The 25521-nt window shown below is 35.9% G+C and overlaps 1 protein-coding gene and 1 long non-coding RNA gene across 7 annotated transcripts; one reads left to right on the forward strand and one right to left on the reverse strand.

Moving 5' to 3' along the window:
• Positions 1 to 1262: 1262 nt before the first annotated feature.
• LOC120604979 (uncharacterized) lies at positions 1263 to 4380 on the reverse strand. Of its 2 annotated transcripts, none has more exons than XR_005653465.1 (4): positions 4078 to 4380; positions 3670 to 3797; positions 2322 to 2407; positions 1263 to 1462 (listed from the first exon to the last, which is right to left on the reverse strand). It is a non-coding gene; the product is annotated as an uncharacterized LOC120604979 (long non-coding RNA). The 2 variants fall into 2 exon arrangements; XR_005653464.1 differs by having other exon boundaries at positions 3670 to 3753; positions 4078 to 4372.
• Positions 4381 to 4425: 45 nt separating this feature from the next.
• Positions 4426 to 18506, forward strand: ATP23 (ATP23 metallopeptidase and ATP synthase assembly factor homolog). Of its 5 annotated transcripts, XM_039865842.1 has the most exons (8): positions 6952 to 7078; positions 7936 to 8066; positions 9798 to 9843; positions 10529 to 10610; positions 12794 to 12976; positions 13428 to 13565; positions 15289 to 15372; positions 18048 to 18506. In XM_039865842.1, exons 6-8 carry the CDS (start codon positions 13467 to 13469, stop codon positions 18249 to 18251), a joined length of 387 nt encoding a protein of 128 aa, XP_039721776.1. In that variant the 5' UTR covers positions 6952 to 7078; positions 7936 to 8066; positions 9798 to 9843; positions 10529 to 10610; positions 12794 to 12976; positions 13428 to 13466; the 3' UTR covers positions 18252 to 18506. The 5 variants fall into 5 exon arrangements, with proteins under 5 accessions (XP_039721773.1, XP_039721772.1, XP_039721774.1 ...); XM_039865839.1 differs by lacking the exons at positions 7936 to 8066; positions 12794 to 12976 and adding an exon at positions 4426 to 4518 and having other exon boundaries at positions 6849 to 7078; XM_039865841.1 differs by lacking the exon at positions 12794 to 12976.
• The last annotated feature ends 7015 nt before the right edge of the window (positions 18507 to 25521 follow it).

The raw sequence follows: 25521 nt of genomic DNA on the forward strand, positions 1-25521 counted from the left end.
AGTTTTAAAAAATATATATGTATATATATATTTTATATATATGTATATATATATATTTAAAAAAATATATATATATTTTATATATATACATATATATAAAATATATATATGTATATATATTTTTTAAAACTTCAAGTATCTCAGGCATCCTCTTTTGTCAATATACACACATCTACCAGTTCTTTTGTATAGATCAGTTTTTCTATTGTTTCTAGGCCTTTTGGCTAAGATCAAGTGTAGATCAGTTTTTTGCAGTCTTTTTTTCCATTACTGTTCCCATACGAAGCCTATTTAGGCCTTTTTTTCTTAATCATCTCCCCATGAAATTTCAATACCACATACTTACTATGTATCTGTTTATGTACCTTATTCATATTTGTGCTTTATACATAAAAAATTTGGTTTTTTTTTGGTCCTTCTAAGAACCAATTTTCATTTCCTTGGTTGTGATATCACTCCTTTGAGAATGCATGGCATAGATATTTCATACCTTAATTATTTCATATGCATATACTATTTTTGATATTCCAGTGCAGATTATCCATATTTATCTCTATACAAATAGTGTCTTTACAAGAGCAATTACTGGAATTGAAAAGCTGTGTCAAAAGGTATTAATATTTAAAAATTTATCAGATATTGCTAAAGATTATAACAATCATACACCATCTAATACATATTGAGAATCTGGCTTTGATTTTTACATAGAAGTCACGAATCCATTTGGAATTTGTTCTGGAATGATGAATAAGGTAAAGATCTATTTTTCTCCCCCAAATATAGCTCATTGTCCTTAAACACATTATTGAATTAATCTTTTCTTGATTAACTATATATATTAAATATGGTAAATGCTCTTATATATGCTCAGGCTTTGAATTCTGTTTATTCCTACTCCATTACCATTCTGTTTGTTGTTCTTGCTTTATAAAATGCTTTAATATCGATTATGCAATTCTCTTTTAAGAATTTTCTCCCTATTTTCTTGTTATTTTTATGTTTTTTTTTTTCCTCTGAGTGAATTTTGGAGTAATTTTGCTTAGTTCTAAAGTAAGCAAACAACACAAAAGGCTCTTAAAATATTGAGATTAAGATTGGGATTGTACTAAATTTGTGGATTAATTTAGTGAGAACTATAGAATACATTATAGAGCAACAAACAAAATAAGTCACAGAAGAAACTGAAATAATGTTGATTTAATGAGGTATACCTGTATTAGAATTTTTTGAGTAGTATATGACAAAAATCTAGAAAAAACAAGTTTAAGCATAAAAGACTTTATTGGCTCATTTAACTGAAAAGTTCAGTGGTAAAGTTAGTCTTTAAGCATGTCTGGATCCCTGGACTCAAATAATATCAAGATTTGGTTTCCATCTTCCAGGTTGGCTTTTTTAGCTTCAATTTTAGACAAGTGATAGCAAAGGTGGCCTGTCTGCTCCATGCTTAAATAGTCTTTAGCACCTGCAACATCAGAGGAAGAGAGTCTTTTTCCTTATTGTGACAGTGAAAGTACCAATGTTGGTTGTCACTGGGAAGATCTGGATGAAGTGCAGGAGTGGGGGCAGGGTGAGAAGTTGGGAATTGGCCCCACCTGAACCATACAAGCTACAGTTGGAAAGGAGCACTTTCTTGAAAGTAAGGGACATAGAGTAACCAGAAATGCAGTTGTATACTATAATACCCATTTACTGATAAAAAGAGGATTTTAAAGAAGCATTAAAAAATATTACTAAGTGGAAGTTCTAATATTTTCAGCATATCACAAGTTAGTTTGGGGCCATAATTGTGAAAAGAAACCAGGTAGGAGTAGAAAAATATGTTGATTAAAAAAATCACCTTTGTTATTGAATATGTTAGAATCGTAATGCTGATTCTTAACAAATGACTCTTCTCTCCTTTTTTGATCTAATTATTGTTTAGATCCTCCAAAATCTTACTTCATACAGTTATCCTTTTTTGCAACTTAATCCTCTTTTAGTTTTCCATGCTCCTAAGGAACTCTATTCCCTATCTCCCTAAACAAATCAAAAGCATCTTGATTCTATTGATCTTTTAAGACACTCTCCTTATATTCATTGGTAAACTACAAAGAAGTCATGTAGTTGAAAGTCATCAATGATTTCCTTAATCACCAAATCCAGTGGCCTAAGATCCTCCTCCTTGATGGCCTGCTGTCTCCATAGCATTTGAAAATACTGATTGACCTTTCTTTCTAGAAATATGAATTCTTAGTTTCTATGAAACTCACTCTCCTAACGCTTCTCTTTTTAGCTTTCTGATGACTTCTTCTATGTTTACTCTGTTGTTTCTTTTTCCTTACCTTCTTTATATGTGGGTGATTCTCAAGGTTCTGGCTTCAAACTGTTTCTGTATTTACTATCTTGCAGTGTGGAATCAAATACGTCCCTATTTTCAAAAGAAAGGTACGTGCCTTTTTTTTTAGCTGCTCTGATTAGTTCCTCCCAACATCTCCATGTTCCAATCCTAACTGTCCATTATCAAGGCCCAGCTTAACTTCTGAAAAAATTTTTTTCTTCTGAATCCCATGGTGCGCCACCGCTCCCCCTGCCACCCCACCCCTGCCTTTTTAAATGGCACCGCTTTAGAACTTGGATTAGGTATTTATATATAAGAGTTGTCTTACTTTTTGGTCAAAAGTTATTTTAAGAACACTTTGTAATTCAACCCTGTATCTCCTATACTGTGAAGCAGTGTCTTACATATCCGTTTGTTTATTCAACATACATTGAGCACCTATTATGCATTGTGCTAGGTCCTGGATAAAAGGTTCAGAAAACATTTGTGGTTTCTGCCCTCGTTGGGTTAATAGTCTCATGAAATAACAAATACATATTGTGATATGTGTTTAAGAAAACTTTGAGTGAATGAATCTTACATCTTTAATTCCTCTTTCATCTTCTCTCCCCAAACCCCTGCCTATATTTCCTGCATCCTTTCCCCTGAAAATTTGAATATGAGTGAACTTATCTGCAACTATGTTATGTTTAAGAAGTACAGGTTTAGTATATTTAACCTATCTTTTATTGGTGGACAAGCTTAAATGAATTCTATGCAGCTTAATAAGTATGTGCAGTTTTGATTACTTCCTTTTGAGAACTTCCTAGAAGTATACTTGCTTAGACAAAGTATATATGCATTTTAAAGATTTTGATACATAGTTCTAAAATGCCTGATGAGGGAAAAGATGTACCAATTTCTATTTCCACCTGCAGTGCTTGTTTCACTGAACCCTTGGCTAATACATATTATTTTCTTTCTAATCTTTGTCAATTTAATACGTTGAATATGCCATATTTATCACTAATTAGCTGAACATACCTATTTATTGGCCATTTTTATATATATCTTTTGATATATTTGTTACTTTTTTTTGCCAATTTGTAATAATTTCTAAATTATTAACATCCAGACCTACCCTGACACCCTTCTTCCCAGTTCTGCCTCCTATTGAAGCTAATTTATGTACTTGATCTATGCATCTCATCTTCTATTTCTTTTGGCATTCATTCGGTTATCCTTTCTTGCCAGTATCTTTAACCTCTGACTACCAGCTTTTTCTCTAATAAAAACATTACTCTCTTCTCCTTAAAAAAAAAAAAAAAAAAAAAGCCAACTTTTCACTTGTCATTCTTCTTTGGCTTACTGACCTTTCTCTTTTCCTTTACAGCCAAACTTCTTGAAAGAATTGTCTTCACATGCTGCATCCACTTCATTTTTATCTCTTCAGCTCACTACGAACAGATTTACATTAAGATCTTCAATGCTTTCTTTGTTGCTAAGATTTCAATAACAGAATTATAGCATATACATATATATGTGAAAAAGCAGGATACTAATGGTTTTCTCCAATTAAACTCAACTATGTAAAAAATATTTATGCAGACAAAAAAAAACTAATAGGTAATACATGAAAATTTTAACTTACTTCTGGATAGATAAATGACTGATGTTTTCTTTTTTCTTTAAATAAAAAATTTTCCACAATTTTAAAAGCAAGAATGATTTACTTTGACATTAGAACACATTACAACTTAAATTAGAAATTTTTAACTTACATTTTCTAAAAGGAGGCAGAAAACTAGAGAAAGGAGCTACTTGGTCACACTTCATTTCTCCGCAAGGCTCAAAGGACAACAAGAGGGCTTGACCTCGATCCCCAGGGCAGGCGCTCCCGCAGGACACACCTGGATAACCTCCTGATAAGACAATCTTCCCTTAAAAGCACCCACAGGCCCCTTTCGCTCATCCCAAATGACCTCTGAGCATCAGCCTCGCCTGCTAACTGCTCAAAACCGCAGATAACCGCCAAGCGTCTCCGGTTGCCCCGGTAACAGTCAGCGGATCTCAGCCTTTCATAACTCTTCCCAGAATGCTGAGCGCCTTCTTTCATCCACTTCCGGGTTCGGAGGGCAGGATGTAGATTGCTGTCGTTCGTTCTGCGATTCCTACCGGTGTGGGCATACTGGGCTGAGTATGGAGTATTTTTGCGGATGGTGGTGAAGACTGTTTTGTTCTTTCCAACATTCAAAATGAAAGCTAAGGGAAGGCTATAATCTCACCGAAATTTTGTTGGCCCTTGATAAATGGATTAGACGTTAGTTATTAAAAAGCCGAAAGGCGGAAAGCACTTTAAAATTATATCCTATGCACTTATTGCTGTGATATATTTAAATAACTTTAAACAGGTTATACCTATAAAAAAGCAATTATTTTTGCTTTATAAATGAAGGCAAGCACAAAAAGCAAAACACTCATATCCTATCCTCAGAAACAACCACTGTGAACACTCTGGAGCAGTCTTCCAGACCCTTTCTATGCATATAATAAACTTTCGAAATGGAATCTTGTTGCATATGCTATTTTGTAACTTAAAAAAACCTTAAGAACACATTAAGAAAAGACTTCTACGACATGGTCGTTTGTATTCCATTGTACTTCTTGTTGGATATTTAGATATTTTCTATCCTTTTTGCTTTTAATTAATGCTGCGATGGAGATAGGAAAATTCTTAGACCTAAATCTTTGCCCACGCTCTCATTTTTTTGTGGTGTTTTTCTCTTTTTAACTCAGTCATTTGGATGTGCACTTCCAAAAGTTTATTTTTCTCATTATGAAGGTAATACAGGCTTATTGTAGAGCATTAGGAAAATTCAGAATATAATAAAAATATTCCAGTACCTAAACAACTATTGATCGTATTTTGGCATAAATTTATTCTAGTTTTCTCACTTTTGCCTTAAAAATGAGTATTGAAAATACATTTGCTAATTCGGTAGGGAAAAATGCAGCTTTTAATTTGCTTATTTCTTTGCTTATTCATGTAGTTGAATAATATTTCAAATACTATTTCAAATGTTTACAGGCCATAATCCATTCTAGGCTTTCCATGAGTATTACAGACTGAACGTACTAACTTGAAATGGTTTAGTTTTTCATATATGTGTGCTTCATTCTGTAACTATATTGGAAGCTGGTTGTGCAATCCTGGATAGATTATTTAATTTTGCCAAGCCCACTTTCCTTATCAGCAAATAGTGATAATAATACTTATTTTGCAGGGTTGTAGTGGGAATTAGAAATAGTATATCCAAGGTGAGCTCAGTACAAATTGTTTTTTTTTAAACTTATAACTTTAGCATTCTATATATATATATAGAGAGAGATGTTCATGTTTTCATATTTCAAATGAATGAATAATCCTAGCATCCCATCCAATTTAGATACTTACTGACAATTTAGATACTTATGTGACGCATAAGGCACTGTTCATAATCCTCAAGGTCTCTTGAGCCTTTATTATTTAGATGTTTCTTGCATAAACCATGTATTCAATCTCAGCAATTCTCATTATTCTGTTTTCGCCACCATGCCTCACCCATCATAGTAGGTGCCGAATAAATGTGTGAGCTGAATGAGTAATTTAGTGGAAAAAGAGGAACTCAAATGAGTTGAAACCTGGCATGCTGTGATGAAAGCTATAACAGGTACAAAGTACTGTGTACATTGGGAGATCAAGAGAGATTAATTTTGATTACGGTATTTGGGAATGCCTTGTGGGGTAAGTAGATTTGATCAGTACCTGGATAAGGACTGAGGAAAGGGGCTTAAAGATGGAATTATGAGTTAAGGCTTGGAGGGAGAAGTAAACGGGTTGTGTTTTGTTATCAGAGAGTTATTTGGGGTGGCAGGAGAGTAAGGTGGGTGAATGGGCCCAGATGACGCAGAAAAAACGTAGTTGGGTACTATACTTTGAGGATTTTGATGATACCAGTCATTATAATTGTAGCTTTCAAACGTTTCTGAAAAACACTGCATTCAGCATGGATTGGGGCAGCAGGGAAGAAAGAGGTGCGCCAGAGACTGCAATTAGCCTGCTGGTGGAAACTGCACGGAGTGGGAGGATGGCAGAGACCTTCAGTGGGAGAAGGAAACTTAGCGGCCAGTATTGGCCAGTAGGTGTCCGCGAGGAGACGGGGCTGCGGAACGACGCTTATAGGTACCAGGAAACAACACTGAGAAACAGCGGCAAAGCCCACGCAGCCCGGGAGCAGCCTGCAGACACCTACTCTGGCTCCTCCCGCCTGCAGGCTACCCAACGCCAGCCACCCAACCCGGCGCCTCTCGCTGCACCCAGAGCTCCTCGCCCCGCCCCGCGCCTCTCGCCCCGCCCAGCGTCCCTCACCCCGCTCAGAAGCCCCTGTGGCCCAACCTCCTGGGCTTCAACCTGCAACTGTCACCCTGCCCAGCGCCTGGTCGGCCACGAGGAGGGGACGCCTGAGCGGTGGGTTTGGCGAGAGGGTGATTACCTTTTCCAGTTTCACCCCAGGCCACCCGAGACGGGAAGAAGCAGCGACGAGGTCGCGGATGGCATGGCAGGAGCTCCGGAAGAGCGTGGGCCGGGCCCCTCGGCAGGGGAGCAGCTGCAGCAACAGCACGTCGCGTGCCAGGTCTTCCCCGAGCGGCTGGCTCAGGGGAAGCCCCAGCAGGGATTTCTCTCCGGCTTCTTCACCAACAACCAGAAGTGCCAGCTCATGCTCATGAAGACGCTGCAGACAAGTAGGTTGACCCAGAGGCTGGGGGTCCAGGAGTGGTGGTGTCAGACCCGGCGGGCAGGGAGAGTCCTGGGCGCCACTCGGGGGCTCCGGTTTCGGTCCCAGGTGAGGGGTGGCCCGGGGTCCGGCAGCTCCGCGCAGAGACTAGGCAGATTCAGCGTCACCGGGTCGGGAGTCGGTGTCTGGGGCTCAGTTTCCGTATCAGAGGAGGCGCTGAGGTCCCTTTCAGCACTACTCCTGCTCGTGGAATGAACGAGGAGTCGGGCTAGGAGTTTGCTGTTTTCTGTCACACTCACTGGTCTGATAGATCTTCTGATTTCTTATGTAAGTTATGCAGCAATGTGGGAACTTTGGAGTCTGGGTGAAGCAGAGCTTTCAAGAGCCACGTTAATTAAGGCATACTTATGCTGGCAGAGCAAAAATGACAGTTTTGCAAACCTATTTTTCATTGGAAGGGGTCCTTAATCTTCATACATGGATGGGCTTCAGAGTGTAGAAACCCCTGAAATGGACTGCGAAATCGTGGTGTATGCGCCAAAGTGCATTTTTTTCTGAGGAGAGAGTTTGTAGCTTCATCATATTGTCATTAGTCTCAACGATATTGCACTAGAGATTTCTTAACTCCTTTGTGTTGACATAGACTTCCCAAGTTTACTTCAGGTATGTTTTGAAAATCAAAGTCTTAAATGTATTTGTCCCAAAGCAAGGTTACTATTTCATAGCTGGTCAGTCACAGTTCAAAAATCAACCACACAAGATTTCCCAACGTTTTTGAGAATCAAGGAAGAGGAAGGAGGAAGGGAAGTAGAGAGAATGATGACATTGTGTTTACTTTGCAAATATGTATTGAATACTTCCTAGGTCCTGCTGTGGGCAAATACCAAGATGAATAAGGATGCTGCATTTAAGATGTTTCAAAGTGGAACACAGTGGAAATAACATGAGATGCGGATTTACACATAGGTTCAAATTCTGGTCTCTATCCTTGTTAGGTGTGTAAGAGTGATTTAACTCTGATTTCCTCTATCCATATCTGTAAAAAATAAAGGGGGTGGGAAGAGATGGGATAAAAATACCTCTTTTAGGGTTGTTGTGAGGAATAGATTTTATAAATGTAAAGTGCCAGGATATGAGGAGCTGAATAAAGGGTAGCCGTTTTTGCAGTGGATAAGCCAAACAGTGGAAGAAGAGTTGAGATAGGATATGAGGTGCTGAACATGAGCCGCTATAGGAATTAACAGGCCTCAGCTTTCCACAGGGAGGGCTGTTGGGAGAAAGTTTTGGTAGGATTAAAGCTTTAAAATCCTATCCTTGAGGCAGAGAGTGATGCGAGAACCAAGCCATATGGGAGACCTTTGTTTTCTTTTTCTTAAGAGCAAATTGATTCTAAAATACTGCAGGTCCTTTTTGAAGTACAAAACCACTGTGCTCCCTGCATTTTTTTTTTTTTTTTTTTAAGAAGGCTAGATTTTTGAACCCACTCCAATTTTGTAAAAGTCTCTTAGTTGCTTGAATAATAATGCATTTAATATGGTGCCTGTCACTTGATATACACTAAATAATATATATCATTAATAATAATTATTTTGCTGTTAACACGTTTAGAAGGAGTTTGGTTAGTAAAGCAGTAACCTAATCTAACTTTATCATCCCAACTACTACTTTTCTTTTACCTGTTTTTGCTTTCAACGCTTAAAAAAACTCTAAACCTTCATTTCTTTCTATTTTTTTGCTTATGTCATATAATTTGCTGTGCATTTGTACAATCAGACAAGATGCTTATGTGAAAAGTTACTAGAGGCATTGGGTTCATTGTACTTTGCTATAATCATCACGGGCTCATAGACTCTTAGAAGTGGAAAGGCCCTCAGAAGTCATAGGCCTTTCCACCCTTGTAGAGGAAAACCTCTGTGCCATCACTGACCAGAGCTTTTATAGACCTCTACTGGAGCAGGTTCTGTGTTCTTTGAGGCTACTTGTCTATTGTATCAACAGCTTTAGTTGTTAGAAAAATCCTTTCTCATACTGAATTGAAATCTGCCCCATGTAACTTCTACCCTTCGGTCCTTGTTCTGCTCTCTGAAGAAATATTGACTGACTCTGTTCCCACTTGGAACCCCTTCAAATACTTGAAGCTACTGTGGTTCTAGTTAAGTTTTCTTTCTTCTTTCCAAATCCACAAATTCTTTCTTGCTTTTTACTGAACATGGTCCTGAACTATTTTAACTGCCTTCCCCCATGGAAGAACTTCAGTTGGCTGGTCCGGTTTAGCATGTGGTACTCAGCATGGGACACTGTGTTACTGGTGGGGTCTGATTGGGACAGGCACCGGTGGGGCTACTTACTGCCTTCCTCTAATCTTGATACGGTGCTGCTATTTGTTTCTTTGGTTATGCCCCAAATTCCCCCAGTCTTTTGGTACATACTTTAATACAGTGTGTTTGATCATTTAACTAAAAATGGCCTTTTAAAGCATATTTGATATTATCTAAGATTTTTGTAGTACCCATCTTGGTATTTGTATCAGTTTCATTTCATTAAAGACATGCTTTTATGTTAATTTAAGCTTGTCTTTTCATAACCATTTTTACCAATTTTAAGATAGTATTACTTCATTAAGATTTCTGAATTGCATTTTGATGATATTTTACACTGCTATTTGGATAACTTAATTGACTATCTTTTTCCAATTAGAATATATATTTAAGTCCATATCTTTTCAGATCCATATGTCAAACTTCTACTCGATGCCATGAAGCACTCAGGTTGGTAAGTAAATCTTTTTGAAGTGCTGCTCTATATTCTGGCTGTTAAAAACAAAAAACCCCAAACTGGAACTATTTAAGATTTTTCTTCAGGCTACAAAGCCTTTTCCATGTGGTAGGTGGTGGTGATTGGCTGCATTCTCTCCAGGCAAGCCTTGTTCTCCAACATCTTCCCTAACTCCAAATATGTGGCTCTACCATTTACCTTGAGTATTTAGTAAGAGTAATACTTAAAATCTTTCTTATAAGTAATTGCCATACCTGGCTTTACCACTATGCCAGTGTCATAATTGTCCTTAACGGAGAAGAAATCTCAGCTTGTTGCAGAGGAGGTGTTTGACTTCAGGAGAGATTAGAGGAAGTGACTTCTGAGATTGACTTCTTAACATTCTGGCCCAAGGGCAGCAACTCTAGCATATTTCCAATATGGTTTTAATTAGTTAACCAAATGCTTTGCGGAATCATAAAGTTGAGAATTCAAACTAGGGCAAATTTTGCAGAGATGATTTCCTTATTTTATAGATGAGAAAACTAAGTCCTGAAAGTGTTCAGTTGCTTTCCCAGTGTTTTGTGTGTGTGAGTGGTGGAGGGGATTTGCTATGGAGTCTTCTGGCCCAGGGTTGTTTCTCCTGTGCTACATCCTCCCTGCTTCTGGACATTTGTTTCTTTAACCCATTCTTGCCTTTTAGTGCTGTTAACAGAGAAAGACACTTTTCTTGTGAAGATTGTAATGGACATGTCAGTGGAGGTTTTGATGCTTCAGTGTCTCAGGTAGGCATTTTTGTGATGTTGTTTTCTTTCCTCCAATTCTTCTGATATTTGTTGAGCACATTTCACATGCTGGGCATTCTGTTGGTAGACTGTGTGGGAATCAAAAAATGAATTAGTCAAGGTCCTTACTCTTAAGACACTCTCACAGGGGAGAAGAGACATGAATACAGATAATGATAAAATTTGAGGGAGATTAAACTATTTTAGGTAGGCATGTGATATGGGACAGTGATATGATTGACTGAAAGATGCCAACAGATTCAGCTAGAGAATATAAAGCCCCTTCAGGGCAAAGAAGACAAAGACTATTGCCCAAAGCAGGGAAAACAGGAGCAAGGTGGTGTGTTGAGAAAGCACAGGGTATATTTGGGGAATGGCATGTTGTCTGGCTAGTTTAGCTGGAAGTCAGGAATATATGGGAAACAAGGGGAAGTAGGATTGGAAAGAATCCAGCCACAGGGTTGGAGGCTTTGAATGCTAAGGTAAAGAGTTTCACCTTTAGAAGTTTTAATCAGGAGAGTGAGAGTTCTCATCTGTAAAATATGGGTGAAGATTGTATCTATCTTATAGAATGGTTATGAGAATTAAATGAGACATTTCTTGTAAAGTGCTTAAAAAACATAAAAAAACATAGTAACCACTCAATAAATGTTACTATTAGTTTTAAGTTATTAGAGGGTTTTGACAGAGTCTTGAAGGGGTAGAAGGATTATGTCATGTGGTAGGGATAGATGAAAGTGGTATTAGTAACTATTTCCATCTTGAATATATAACTCACATGTACCTACACTTAATTGTTTCATGCTGGAAAATTCTATATGTATTTGGCTTATTTATTTATAGCTGTTTCACAGTATATATGTATATATATATATATTACCTTTTCTTCTGGTTCACATGTGCAAAGGTTACTCTAAGGTATATGCCTAAGAGTGGAATTGCTGAGTCACATGATATGTGTACACTTGACTTTTGCAGGTAATGCCAAATACTTTCTTTCCATAATTTTTGATATACGGCACTCTTCTGGTTGCTCCTTTGCTAGCTCAACTTCCTCTACCAGCCCTTAAATGTTGAAATCTCTTAATCTTTGTTGTTAGATCTCCTTTGTTTTTATTCTATACTCTACCAAAGGGATCACATTTATTTTCCTTGGTCAGAGCTCTCTTTTGAACTCCACATCCTTATATTCAAGTACCCACTTAACACCGAGGCTTGGATGTCCTCAAGGCACCTCAGACCTGACATGTCCAAATCCAAATTACTAATTTTTACCATACCTCATCTGCAACCCAACCTGGTCTTTTGGTTTTGCATATTTCAGTGAACAGTAACACCATCCACCCTGTTACACAGCAGAAATTAAGAATCATTCTTCATACCTCTGATTCCTTTCCAATACTCTGTCCATCACCAAATTTTGTCCAAATTACCTTCTAGATACATTTTTTGGCTCCCACTATCCTAGCTCAGGTGCCATTACCCCTCACCTAGAATTCTTCATTAGCCTTGAACTAGTCTCTCTGCATCTAGTTTTGGTCATCTTCTGCTTATTTTCCTAACTATAGTCAAAAGGATAAAGACAAAACAAAACAAAAGTAACCTCCTCTTTCACTGCTCCTTTTCAGTGACTTCCCATTGCTCTCAGGATAAGGGCAAGGTGTTCAGTGAATTGGCCACTGCTGACCTCACCAGCCTTATCTCATGCCTTCCACCTCCAGCTCTGTTTCAGCAATATATAGGCCTGCTTTCAACTTCACAAACATTTTTTTCTTTCAACTCTCCCTCTACCCTTTGCTTAGGTTGTTCTGTCTGTTTGGAATGCTCCCTTCCCTTTCCATATTTAATTCCCATTCATCCATTAGATCCCAGTTTAAACATAACCTTCTGCAGAGAAGCCTTTCCTAGTGCTCCAGACCAGGTCACACATTTTCATTGTAAGTGCTCATGACACCCTGGGTTTTTCTTCATGACAACTGTCATTTAAGCATTTTGATAAATATTTGACTAATTTCTGTCTCCGTTAGTAGATTGTAAATCTACTGCTTGGTCTCAATAAATATTAGTTGAGCAAATGAACGAATGTATGTGAAATAACTGGCACATATCCCAGTGTCTGGCACATAGGAAGTATGCAATAAATGGTAATTGTTATTCTTATAGGGTCTCTATTATTCTTATAGGGTCCTGCTCAGAGTGCTGTTGGCTTTTTGCACTTCTTTCTGAAGGTCTTTCTGAGGATTTTTCCTGGCAATTGTAGTAGAATGGGACAGTGGTGGTCATTCATTGTTGATTCATTGCTCGTTCAGAAACTTGATAAGAAGCATTTTACATATATTCTCATTTAGTTCTCACAATTCTATGAGGTAGGTACTCTATCTTCTTTTTATAGTAGAGGCAACTGAGGCACAGGGAGTTAAGAGACTTGCCCAAGATCACCAAATCAGTAAGGAATGGAGCTGGAATTTGAATCTGTCTACTTCATTTCCAAGTCCACACTCTTAATACAATGCTGTGGAGTCCAAGACACCATTGGTATAGTCACCCCAATGAGGATAGTATGTGAATAGTGTCCTTAATGTAAGTGCTATTGTAGTCCAGAGAGAGGAGAAGGGAGAAGTTAGTCATTGGGAAGGCTTAAAGGACCATGTAGTTAATACTGGGCCTTGGCAGGTAGGTCGGTGTGGGGTTGGTGGAGAAGAGTGGGTAGAGGCAGTTGGGCTGGTGAGCCCTGTCATGTGAGAGAGAGGCTGGGATCCATGAAATGAGAGTACACTTTAGAAATAGCCGAATTTCTCTTATTTTGGTGCCTCCTAGATTGTTCTGTGCCAGAATAATATTCATAATCAAGCCCATATGAACAGAGTGGTCACCCACGAGCTCATTCATGCCTTTGATCATTGTCGTGCTCATGTTAACTGGTTCACCAATGTCAGACATTTGGCCTGCTCAGAGGTGAGTTTTATTGTAGAAAATATCTCCCCGCCCCCACCCAAGAATACTCTGTTTGAATATTTTATTCAATTTATAATTACTGTCATAGTTTCACATTGGTTTTGAATTTCTGTTTTTAACTGTTGAATATAATTTTTGAGATACAACAGGAAACATTTGAATTTTTTTAGAATTGTCTTAAATATAACCTTTAAATCTTAATAATAGTTATGATTAACTAATTATAATAATACTCTATTTCTTATAGAATAAACTGTATAATATAAAATATGAGGATAGTTAACATTTACTGAGGGATGAGCGCCAAACACTATTCTGTTCTACAAACAGATTTAATCTTATTTAATCTTCACAACAACCCATGGAGGTTATTATCGCCATTTTATATCTGTGGAAACTGAGGCATTTGTTTAAATTTTATAGTTAGTAAGTGGAAGAGGCAGGATTGCAACCAGGGTTCTTAACTGGTTTGCTGTCCTGCCTTCCATAGCTTTGCCTTCCAAAGCTCCTTGCTTACTTTAGAGTAGAACATTTAATCTTAAAAATACAACAGAAAAAGATATTTATTATTAAGTACTTTGGATTGCTCTCAGAAGTGTGTGTGTCCATGTGTGTATTATATATATATTTTTATATGTAGGTATTTCAGACTTGCATTTCATTAATTGAAGAGTGTAATGTGCTAAGTTAAAAAAACTAATATAAATTTCAAGCTTATACTTTAAAACTTCAATTATTTTCTTTCCTTTGAAATTAATAAGCAACCCTATTGCATCTAATTATAACTCATATTACTTGGAAAGCAGGCTGAAACTAGAGTTTTTAAATATGTCTCTCTCTTGAGGGTTATGAGAATTAATGCTTGTTAGCTAGTTAAAGTGTATTGAGTGCCTTGAGCCCCTCTGAGGAACAAGGCCATGTTATTGTAGAAGTAACAAGAAGTGGGCCATTCTCTTTGCAGTAAATTAGCAAAAATGTGGCCAGGTTGGCTGTAGAATCTATGTGGGTAGTTCCAAGAACTTTTCATCTTTTAAAGCAGCTTTTTACCTTAGAAATGTAGTAAATTAGAAAACATGTCCTAACTTTAGGATGTCCTGCTCGTAGTATGACCAGTTTGGAATGTTCTTGAGTCACTGTGCTTTGTACTACTTAATTTTTCATAGGACAGTTGAGGCCCTGGAGGAAGGGGTCCAAGAGAGTTTCGGTGATTTGGGGTAGGCCTGGGAGGTTCGTATGCTCAAAATGTCTTAAAAACTGATGTATTCAGTTTTAACTCACATTGAAATTCAGTTTGTAGATCTTTGGAAGAATGCTTTCTTGACATCCTTTTGGTAATTTTGTATAAGTGTTTGTATCTTGTAGAAAGCATGGACTTAAACTCTGAGGTCCAACTTTCTGACTTTTGATTCGAAAAGAAATTCATTCTATCAGTAAGGCTACAGTATAAAGTTTTGAAAATTGTCTTTGGTAGAAAATCAAACAACCCCCTGCTCCCCTCCACCCAGTGTATTTGGCATTTTCTAGCATAGCTCATCCATATCTACTCTTTTTCTTAATTTAAGAACTTCTCGAGGCAATAGAGTTTTAAAAAGTCTTACAGATACTCTGTTCTCAGAAAAACTTGCTAATTTTATATTCTTTTACAATTAAAAAAATTGGTTGATATAAAGGTATAGAGCATGAGCACTTATTTTCTTTTTGTTTGCTTCTGTTTTTGTGATAGATTCGAGCTGCTAACCTTAGTGGAGACTGTTCACTTGTAAATGAAATATTCAGGTTACGTTTTGGATTAAAACAACACCATCAGGTAAGAACAAACATGAAATTGCTTATCCTCAAGAGTGCTAAGAGTGGAAATAGTGAATAAAGAAATGAGAAGTACATTCATTTAGTAATTGAAATTTGGAAGAACTACTTACATGAAAAGAATATACAGTGTATACTGTTTAAGCCAAATAGATGGAATTTAGTTCTATATAATTATGGGCAAACTGTGTGACTGATTGAGAGATTTTAATAGTGAAAAGAGCTCTGATCTCACTCTTGGTATACTTTTAGATAGGAGTCAATAAGGATGGAAGTGAAATCACAGCCTGTCTTACTTTTATCCTAGCAGCCCTGAACTTATATTTCGAAACTGCCACAGTAACCGTCAGAATAGAGACTGCATTACAGCACGATATGGCTGTGTATTAGCGCACCTTTAAAGGATATGTGACGTGATAGCAAAGCTTTGGATTGGCACAGACTTGATTATGATGAATTGAGCTGAGAGGGATTTTGTAACCAAAACTCAAGAAAAACCAAAAAGAAAACTATAGGCAAGATCATCTTGCTAGAAAGCTTTTAAGATCTGTGCCACATGGATATGGGGAGAGGAGTATAGAACTGATAGACTGATAATGAATGTAAGCACTTCTTCCCACAGCAACCGGGGGGCTCTGTATCCACACTTAGGAGAAAGGCTGGTCAGAGGTTTTCTATGGGAAGAGCTTGCTGGGCCAATTTGTGTGATACGTGAGTATAAGGATAGCAGTTTCAACCAGATGCAAAAAAGGCTGAGAACAACAGGAAGTTCCCTTGGTTCTTTAGAGTAGAGTAACTGAACTCTGGGATGCAGGGTAGAAAGTCACAGTGAACTACTAAAAGTCATTGTGAACTTGGTGAATGAGAGCTAGAAGAGAAGCCTGCTGCCTGAAGAGGGTGATGACTCAGAAAGGGCTATTAGACTTTCAGCCTATGAGAGGTCAGTTTGGTGATATGCCATGGAGTTGCCTTGTGCCGCATGTCTTCTGGGCCCTTGAATCCTTGCTTCTCTGGTAAATTCAGCTGATTGGTCTGTGTACTCTGGCTCTCAGTGGGAAGGGTGGAAGTAGGGTGCACATTGGAACGCCCAGAGAAGAGAAGTGGATAACGTGGTTAAGGCCTGTGATTCAAGGCCCAGAGTCTTTGAAAGAGAAGTCTCTTTTTTTTACTTTGGGTAACAGGAGCAGAAAATTAGCAGAATTCAGGAGCAGAGTAGAACTAGCAACAGGATGGAAAATATGTGGAGGTGGTGGGAGCCTGGCTGAGGGAGAAGAGTCTTAGAGAATAGAGTCCTTGCTTTTGAACAGCATGTACCCAAGCGATAGTAACATCAATTACAGTAACTGATTGTAAACTTGCATACTTTTAATAGAAATTTATGACATCTGGAAAGAAGCGAATCTGAATTATGATCCATACTCGTGTCTCCCAACTCTGTGGTTCCAGGGGACAGATTTTTACCACCATTTTTCTTTTTTTCCTGGAGGAGAGAAATTTTCTCTTTTTGGCAGTTGCTGTTTTGGCTCCATACTGTTCTTCCTGTCCTCATTCCTTTATGCTGGGGGTGTATTTTTAAAATCGGTGTTTGGTGTAATTTAGATTGAGAAGCACTGGTTTATATTCCAATATTAGTGAGCATCTCCAGGTTGGGCACGCTCACCAGGCTGAGGTAAAACTTGGAATGTGCAGAGAAAATCAGTGACTGCCAAGATGTACAGCTCTTAGAACCAGTGTTTGGTTATTTTTCAGGAAAACTTAAGTGCCATTCTTTTGAGTTTTAGTATGGACCTTTGGAGAAATAAATTGGTTAAATGCTTTCCAAGAATTGGAATGGCAGCACCTTAAGTTTCTTAAAATATTTAGAACACTGAGACAGTTTTGTCTATTACTAGGTAACATTAGGTAAATTATTTTCGTAGGAAGATAACTTTAATACCCATGCACAGAACACTCAGACAAAAAAAAGTCTGAAAAATTAAGACACCTTCCAATTTTGTCTGTATATGTGTGGTTTCCTATTGCCTGCAGGGGGAAGTACTCTTCTCAAAGGAAAAGTGATCTAGTATTGTTCAACTGGAAAGTTAAGGAAGAGAGTTGTAAAAGTAAAGTACATTTTAAATTTATTTTAAATTTTATTAAAAGTTCGACCAGAACCTTATTTATATACTTTCCTAGGATTTTGCACATTGGGAGTTGTTGTTTGGCAAACACTGCCTGGAACTTCAGAGAATGACATCTGCTTATATTATTGGAAAAGATAAGAAAATTGGAGGAGGTCTTACTTATACCTAAATAATTTTAGATTGAGCTAAACATGCTCCATATTTTAAGAGTTATGTTTCTTTAGAATGACAGACTAAAATAATAGAATGTTTTATTAATTTATTTTTTCCAGCTTTATTGAAATATAATATAATAGACAATTAGTTGCTCATCTTTACATTGTACAGTTCAATGAGTTTTTTCAATTATATTAGTTTTAGTTGTAAAGCATAGTGATTAGAGTTCTATATAACTCACAAAGTGATCTAGTACCCTTCTTCCCCCTTACATACTTATTACTACATTATTAACTATAGGAAAGTGAATTTTGATTGTGGTTCAGACATTATATAAAATAGTTCATGATAAAATTTTCATATATGATTAAAGGCACATACTTTTCTTTCTCCCTAGACTTGTGTGAGAGACAGAGCCATTCTTTCTATTCTGGCTGTTAGGAATATCAGCAAAGAAGTAGCTCAAAAGGCTGTTGATGAAGTTTTTGAATCTTGTTTCAATGACCACGAACCTTTTGGAAGGATCCCACATAACAAGACTTATGCAAGATATGCTCATAGAGACTTTCAAAATCGTGATCGGTATTACTCAAATATATGAGGACAATGACATTTTATATTACAGAGCCTCAGTGATCATGGAGAAAATATGGTTATCAAGTGCACAAATGTATAAAATGTGAATGATCAATTAAATACAGATAAAACAGAAGATGCTGATTCTCGCATATGATCAGAAAAAATTACTCTGGTGAAAAAGTGAAACTGCCTTAAACTCAAGGCAAAAATAGTATCTTTATAGCTAACTATTTGGTAAATAAGGCAAATAAATTACATTTTTCTACTTTCTACATTATTCTTGTGTTTTTTATTATTTGTGTTTTATTTTTTATTATTTTATTTTCATTACATGTGATTATTTTAGAATTTGATTATGAAACCTGTGAAGTATGCCCTTGGATGAATGTTGGTAGGTGACCACTGTTGGTGTTTATATTAAGTGTGAAGAAAAATGTACTGACCTTAATATAGGACATTTATCGAGGTGCTATGATCAAAACATACAAAGAATGAAAGCTGGGAATTATTCATTTGGTGATCAGTGCCTCCCCTATCTCTGCTCTTCTTTCAATATATCTGTGGAGACTATGGCTTAATTTTCTGGGGACAGTCTTGATTAGATTATTTTTTTATTGGAAAGGCAGTGCATTAAGTTTATAATGCAATTGAATTTAACTTTTATATATTTATAAGATTTTTTACATAATCATTCTCAAATATTTTGTTAAGCCTTGATCTGAGTTTTGGATTCAGAAAACATGCTCATCTTATTTATCCCCCTTCAGTGGTAACTACATCTTTCACCTGTCCCAGCAGACATCTCTTGGCCTATGTCCAGACAGACAGTGATACCTGTGTGTAGAGATGGCTAATTAAAGGTTTAAAGATAATGAAATTAGCAAGATTATTATTATTTTTTTGAGTTAAAATTTGGTTATAAAGTGATACCTCAAGCTTAGTAACTTATTAAACATTAAAATGATATGAGGATTCTGGGAAGGTGGTGGAATAGGAAACAACAGAAATCTCTCCCCACCTAGACAAAATTACACTGGCAGAATCTATCTGATATAAATATTTTGGACTTCTGGAGTCTATTGAATGCTTGCAACATGCAGGGGAAGGCTTGTGTGGGAGACTGCAGTTAATTTTGGTCAATTTCAGCTCCTAGCACAGTAGTAACTACTGAACACCTACCACACTGCCCTGTGGCAGGCAGCTATGCCTGTGTTCCTAGAGCAGCTTCTGCACAGATATGGGAGCCAGGGTGGGCAAAAAGCACCCTGTCCTCCATATATTTGGGATCTGCTCCGATTACTGATTGCTGCCTCTTTTTGCAGAGGTTCAGACAAAGAGGTAGCAGCATTGTTGTACCTCTTTCCATTTTTTGCAAACTGTTTCTCATCTGGCTTACAGGGTATTTAAAGTGACTTTACAGGATGTTAAAAGGCTGATGCCTTTTTTCCTCTATTTTTATCTTTTTATGCTTTTGGGAGCCAGACACTGAAGACTAGATCATTCAGTAACAATGGCATATAGAGTGGGAATTAGAAAGTCACTACGCATGTCCAGGGAAAGGTGCAGGCTCAGAAAAGACACAAGAAGGCCTTTCGTTTATACTTCAGGCAGATCTTTGGCACAGAGACAGCCTATAATAAACAAACAAACAACCTTGATCCCAAAACAACAGCAAACTCTGGGGAGGTAGGAGAATCTGATTTTCAGAGTTACCACTTTATTAGATTCAAATGTCCACTTTGCATTAAAAAATCATAAGGCACACAAAGGATACACAAGACATACATAGAAACAGATGGCTCATTCAGAAGAAAATATAAACCAACAAACTCCCTGGAAAGGAACTGATGGTGGATCTACTAGACAATTTAAAACAATTGTGTTAAAGATACAGAAAGAACTAAGGTAAAATGTGGAGAAAGTCAAGAAACGTTGTATGGACAAAATGGATATATCAACAAAGAGATAAATGATTTAAAGGGAAACCAAAAAGAAATTCTGGAGCTGGAAAATACAATAGCTGAAATGAAAATCTACTCAGGGATTCAAAGTCCAATTTGAGTAGGCAGAAGAAAAAATCACAAACTTAAGGATCAGACAATGAAAATTATTGAGTCTGAGGAACAGAAAGAAAAGAGATTGAAGAAAATGGAACAGAGTCTAAGAGATCTGTGGGGCACCATCAAGTTGACCAACATTTGTATAGTGAGCACTCCAAAAGGAGAAGAGAGAGAAAGGAGCAGAGAGAGTATTTGAAGAAACAATGATTTGTAACTCCACATTTTATTTTTTGCCTATTTTTATTTTTTTATTATTTTTTCTTTTTTTAAATGCCAGTTTATTTTTTTCATACTATATATACATAATTTTTTTAACATACATATTTTTAGAGACTAATACATTTAAAAGAATTATTAGTTTATGTTTCAGGGCATACAATGTATAAATATATAGTTTTGTAAAATCAACTGAAAAGGGTGGGGAAGAAGTTTTAAAAGAGGAGAATTTTTTTGTGTGTTATTGAAGTTATGTTGGTATAAATCAAAATAGAGTATTAAAACTTTAGTTTCTTAAATATTACCCTCATGGTAACCACAAGGAAAATAGCCATTGAGTATACACAGAAAGAAATGAGAAAAAAATTTAAGTGTTTTAATACAAAAAATTAATGCAAAAGTGAATAATGCAGGAAATGAGAGAGACAAAGCCACAAGGTATGTGGCAAAAAGTAGCAAAATATCATAAATAAATCCTTATCAGTAATTAAGAGTAAATGAATTAAATTCTTTAATTAAAAGACAGATTGGCAGAATGGACAAAAAAATTAAAACAATTCGACTATAGGATGTCCACAAAAGAGCAGGGATGTCTATATTAACATTAGATAAAATAGACTAAAAGTTTACAAGAGATAAAGGAGGACATTATATATTAATAAAAACTCCAATAGAGCAAGAATTTATGACAATTATAAAAGTTTACATACCTACTAACATCATTAAAATATGTGAAGCAAAAATTGACAGAATTGAAAGAGAAATAGACAATTCTACAGTAATAGTTGGAGACTTCACTATCCCACTCTCGATAATGAATAGAACAACCAGACAAGATAACTAAGGATATAGAGGACTTGAAAAACATAAAAGACACCGACTAGATCTAACAGACATATATAGAACAATTTAAATAACAACAAAAGCATACCCATTCTTCTCGAGTGCACATTTCAAATAGATCATAAGTTAGGCTACAAATTAAGTCTCAATATATTTAAAATATAGATATACATCTCTGACCACAAAGGGATGAAGTTAGAAATCAATAACAGAAGGAAAATTGAAAAACTCACAAATTTGTGGAAATTAAAAAACACACTTTTAAACAACCAATAGGTTAAAGAGGAAATCACAAGGGAAATTAGAAAATAGAGATGAATGAAAACAGAACTAAACAACTCAACCTAATATTTATGCAACACAGCAAAAGCAATGCTAAGAGAGAAAGTTATAGATATAAATGCTTATGTTAAAAAACAAGAAAGATCTCAAATAGCAACATAACCCTACAACCTAAGGAACTAGAAAAAGAGCAAACAACCCAAAGCTAGCAGGAAGAAGGAAATAAAAGAGCAGAGTCCAATGAAATACAGTATAGCAAAACAATAGAGAAAATCAATGAAACCAAAATTTGGTTTTTTGAACGAATCAACAAAATTGACAAACCTTTAGTTAGATAGACTAAAAAAAAAAAGACCTCAAATTACTAAAATTAGAAATAAAAATGGGAACATTACTATTGATTCTACAAAAATAAAAAGGATTATGAGAGAGTACTATGAACAACCGTATGTCCACAAATTGTATCACTTAGATGAAATGGATAAATTCCTAGAAACACAAAACCTACCAACACCAAACCATGTGGAAATAGGAAATCTGGTTAGACCTATAACTAGTAAGGAGATTGAATCAGTAATCAAAAATCTCCCGACAAAGAAAATCCCTGGATCTGATGGCTTCATTGGTGAATTCTACCAAACATTTAAAGAACTAATACCAATTTTTCTCAAACTTTATGGAAAAACTGAAGATGATGTTACACTCCCTAACTCATTCTATGAGGCCAGAATTATTCTGACAGAAAAGCCAGACAAAGATATTACAAGAAGAGAAAACTATAGACTAATATCCCTTATGAACATTGTTGAAAAAATCCTAAAAAAAACTAGCAAACTAAGTTCAGCGGCATATTAAAAGGATTATGCACCACGACCAAGTGCGAGGATGATTCATCATCTGAAAATTAATCAATACTACATTAATAATGAAGGAAAAAAGATCACATAGTCACATCGATTGATGCAGAAAAAGCATTTGACAAAATTCAACACTCTTACATGATAAAAACATTCAACAGACTAGGAATAGGAGGAAACTACCTCACATAATGAAAACCATATATGGAAAACCCACAGCAGACATCATATTCAATGGTGAAAGACTGAACACTTTTCCCTTATGATCAGGAACAAGGATAGGATGCCTGCATTTGCCACTTCTATTCAACATGTTACTGGAAGTCCTAGCTAGAGCGATAGACAAGAAAAATAAATAAAAGGCATCCAAATTCGAAAAGAAGAAATAAAAGTATCTCTGTTTGCAGATGATATGATCTTAACTGTAGAAAACCCTGAAGAGTCTGCAAAAAAAACTGTTAGAAGTAATAAATGAATTCAGCAAAGTAGCAGGATAAAAAGTTAACACACAAAAATCAGTGGTATTTCTATACATTAAGAATAAATACTCTGAAAAGGGAATTAAAAATTATTCAATTTACAATAGCATCAAAATAAGAATTAACTTACCCAAGCAGGTGAAAGACTTGTACAATGAAAACTATAAATCATTGAAAGATATTAAAGAAAACATCAATAAATGGAAACACATCCATGTTCATGGATTGGAAGACTTAACATTGTTAAGATGTACTCAAAGTGATCCACAGCTTCAGTGAAATCCCTTTCAAAACCCAATGACTATTTTTTTTGGCAGAAATAGAAAAATCCATCTTAAATTTCATATGAAACCTCAAGAAACACTGAACAGCCAAAGCAAACTTGAAAAAAAATCACAAAGCTGGGAGATTTATAAAGCAATGGAACGGGATAGGGATCCCAGAAATAAACCCTCACATACACGGTCATATGATTTTTGACATGGATGTCAAGACCATTCAATAAAGAAGAGTCTAAGATGGTGTTCAGAAGACCGAATATCCACATGCAACTAATGAAGTTGGACCTTTATCTAACATCATATACAAAAATTAACTCAAAGTGGATTAAACTACATCAAAGAGAAAGCAAGAACCAGAAGATGTTTTTAACTGGTAAATTTGACATCATTCAAAATTAAAGACTTCTGTTCATTGAAAAGTATTAATCAAATAGGCAAACCGGAAGAATATCTACATTTATCTGAGAAAGAACTGTTATATGAAAATATAAAGACTTTTTATAACTCAATAAAAAGACAAACAACTCAATAAAAAATAGCAAAACACTTGAACAGATACTTTACAAAGGATGATATATAATTGGCTAATGAACATGTGAAAAATGTTTAGTATTAGTTAGTCATCAAAGACATGGAAATTAAAACCACAATGAGAAACCACTACACACTCACTAGAAAGGCAAAAAATTTAATAGACTGCTTTTAATAGACAAAATTTGTTAGGATATGAAGCAAATAGAACTCTCATACATTACTGTTGGAATGTAAAATAGTACAATTACTTTGGAAAAAGTTTTGGCAGTTTTATGTAAAGTTAAACATATACCTATCATTTGACTCTGCTAGTCCAAGCTCGGTATTTTACTTAAGAGAAATGAAAACAAATCCACGAAAAGACTTGTACAAGAATGTCCATAACATCCTTATTTATAAAACCTAAATACTGGAGACAATCAAATGTCTATCAACAGAAGGATGAATAAACAAATTGTGATATATTCAAACCATGGAACATTTCTTAGCAATATAAAGTAATGAATTACTGATATACACAATAAGATGAATAAAGCTCATAGACATTATGCTAATTAAAAGAAGCTTAAGATACAAAAGAGTATTTACTTGATGATTCCATGTATATGAAATTATAGAACAGGCAAAACTAATCTATATTAAACAAATCAGAACAGTGATTGTCTGGAGGGTGGAGAGGACAAAGAATTCACTGGGATGAGAGAGAAGGAAATTTCTGGGGTGATGGAAGTGTTCTCTAGCTTCACTGTGATGTGAGTTACACAGATGTGCCTATCATCAAGTTGTACAGTTAATACTAGGCATCTCAATATATTTAAAATTCACCTTAACAAATAATTGAATGGCAGGTGGAGAGTGGGCGGAGGTACAGACTAAGCGAGATGGCAGAATGTTGATAATTTTCAAACCTGAGTGATGGATACAGGGATGTTCTTTATACTATTCTGTGTACTTTATAAATATTTAAAATTTTCCACGATTAAGTTTTTTTCCTTAAATCTGGGGAAATGAATTAAAGATTAATATGCGCTGAATTCTAAATGCAATAATCTTTTAAAAAAACTAAAATCATATAAGAACTAGCATAAGCACCCATAAATTGAGTGCTAAACAAATAGAAAACCATTGTTTTGTTCATTTCTGCCCTTGGGAGAGAGAAGGAAGGGCAGACAGAATGAAACAGGATAATCTTAGTCTGCAGCAATCAGACCATTGCTATTTCAACTATTCAACTTCCCCTTCTCGAGGGGATAGAGATATTCAGCCAGTATTACCAACCTAGTTATTTGTTAATTAAACTCACTTTGGAGCAATATCCTCAGTGCATAATTAATTAAATGTTAATTTATGTTTATGATAATGTTGCACTTGAATTTTTAAACATTTTTTTCTGAATTTAAAATATTTGAGGAGCAGGAGCCAAGCATTCTGCTAATAACCTGCATTTTTCTTGCATTATTTTTTGTATTTTTTTCTCTTCTCTGATAACTTTTTACTTTTGACTTTCACGATGCAAATGTTAGAGTCCTCAAGAGCAGAGTTTGATTCTATAGAAATTGCCAACTAGAATATCTGGGTGTTTATAAGGACGAAATTGTTCATTCAATAGGTACCAATACTAAGTTAAAAGGAAAAAATTAATCACATGATAGCCTAAGGAGTAAGTGGCAGTTTCTCTGAGCACTAACTGCATTCATACTGCGTCATGTCTGAGGTGGTAAAATAGAGGGGAAAAACTCT

Source organism: Pteropus medius, unplaced genomic scaffold, assembly GCF_902729225.1.
Source record: "Pteropus medius unplaced genomic scaffold, Ma_sr-lr_union100, whole genome shotgun sequence".
Taxonomy (NCBI): domain Eukaryota; kingdom Metazoa; phylum Chordata; class Mammalia; order Chiroptera; family Pteropodidae; genus Pteropus; species Pteropus medius.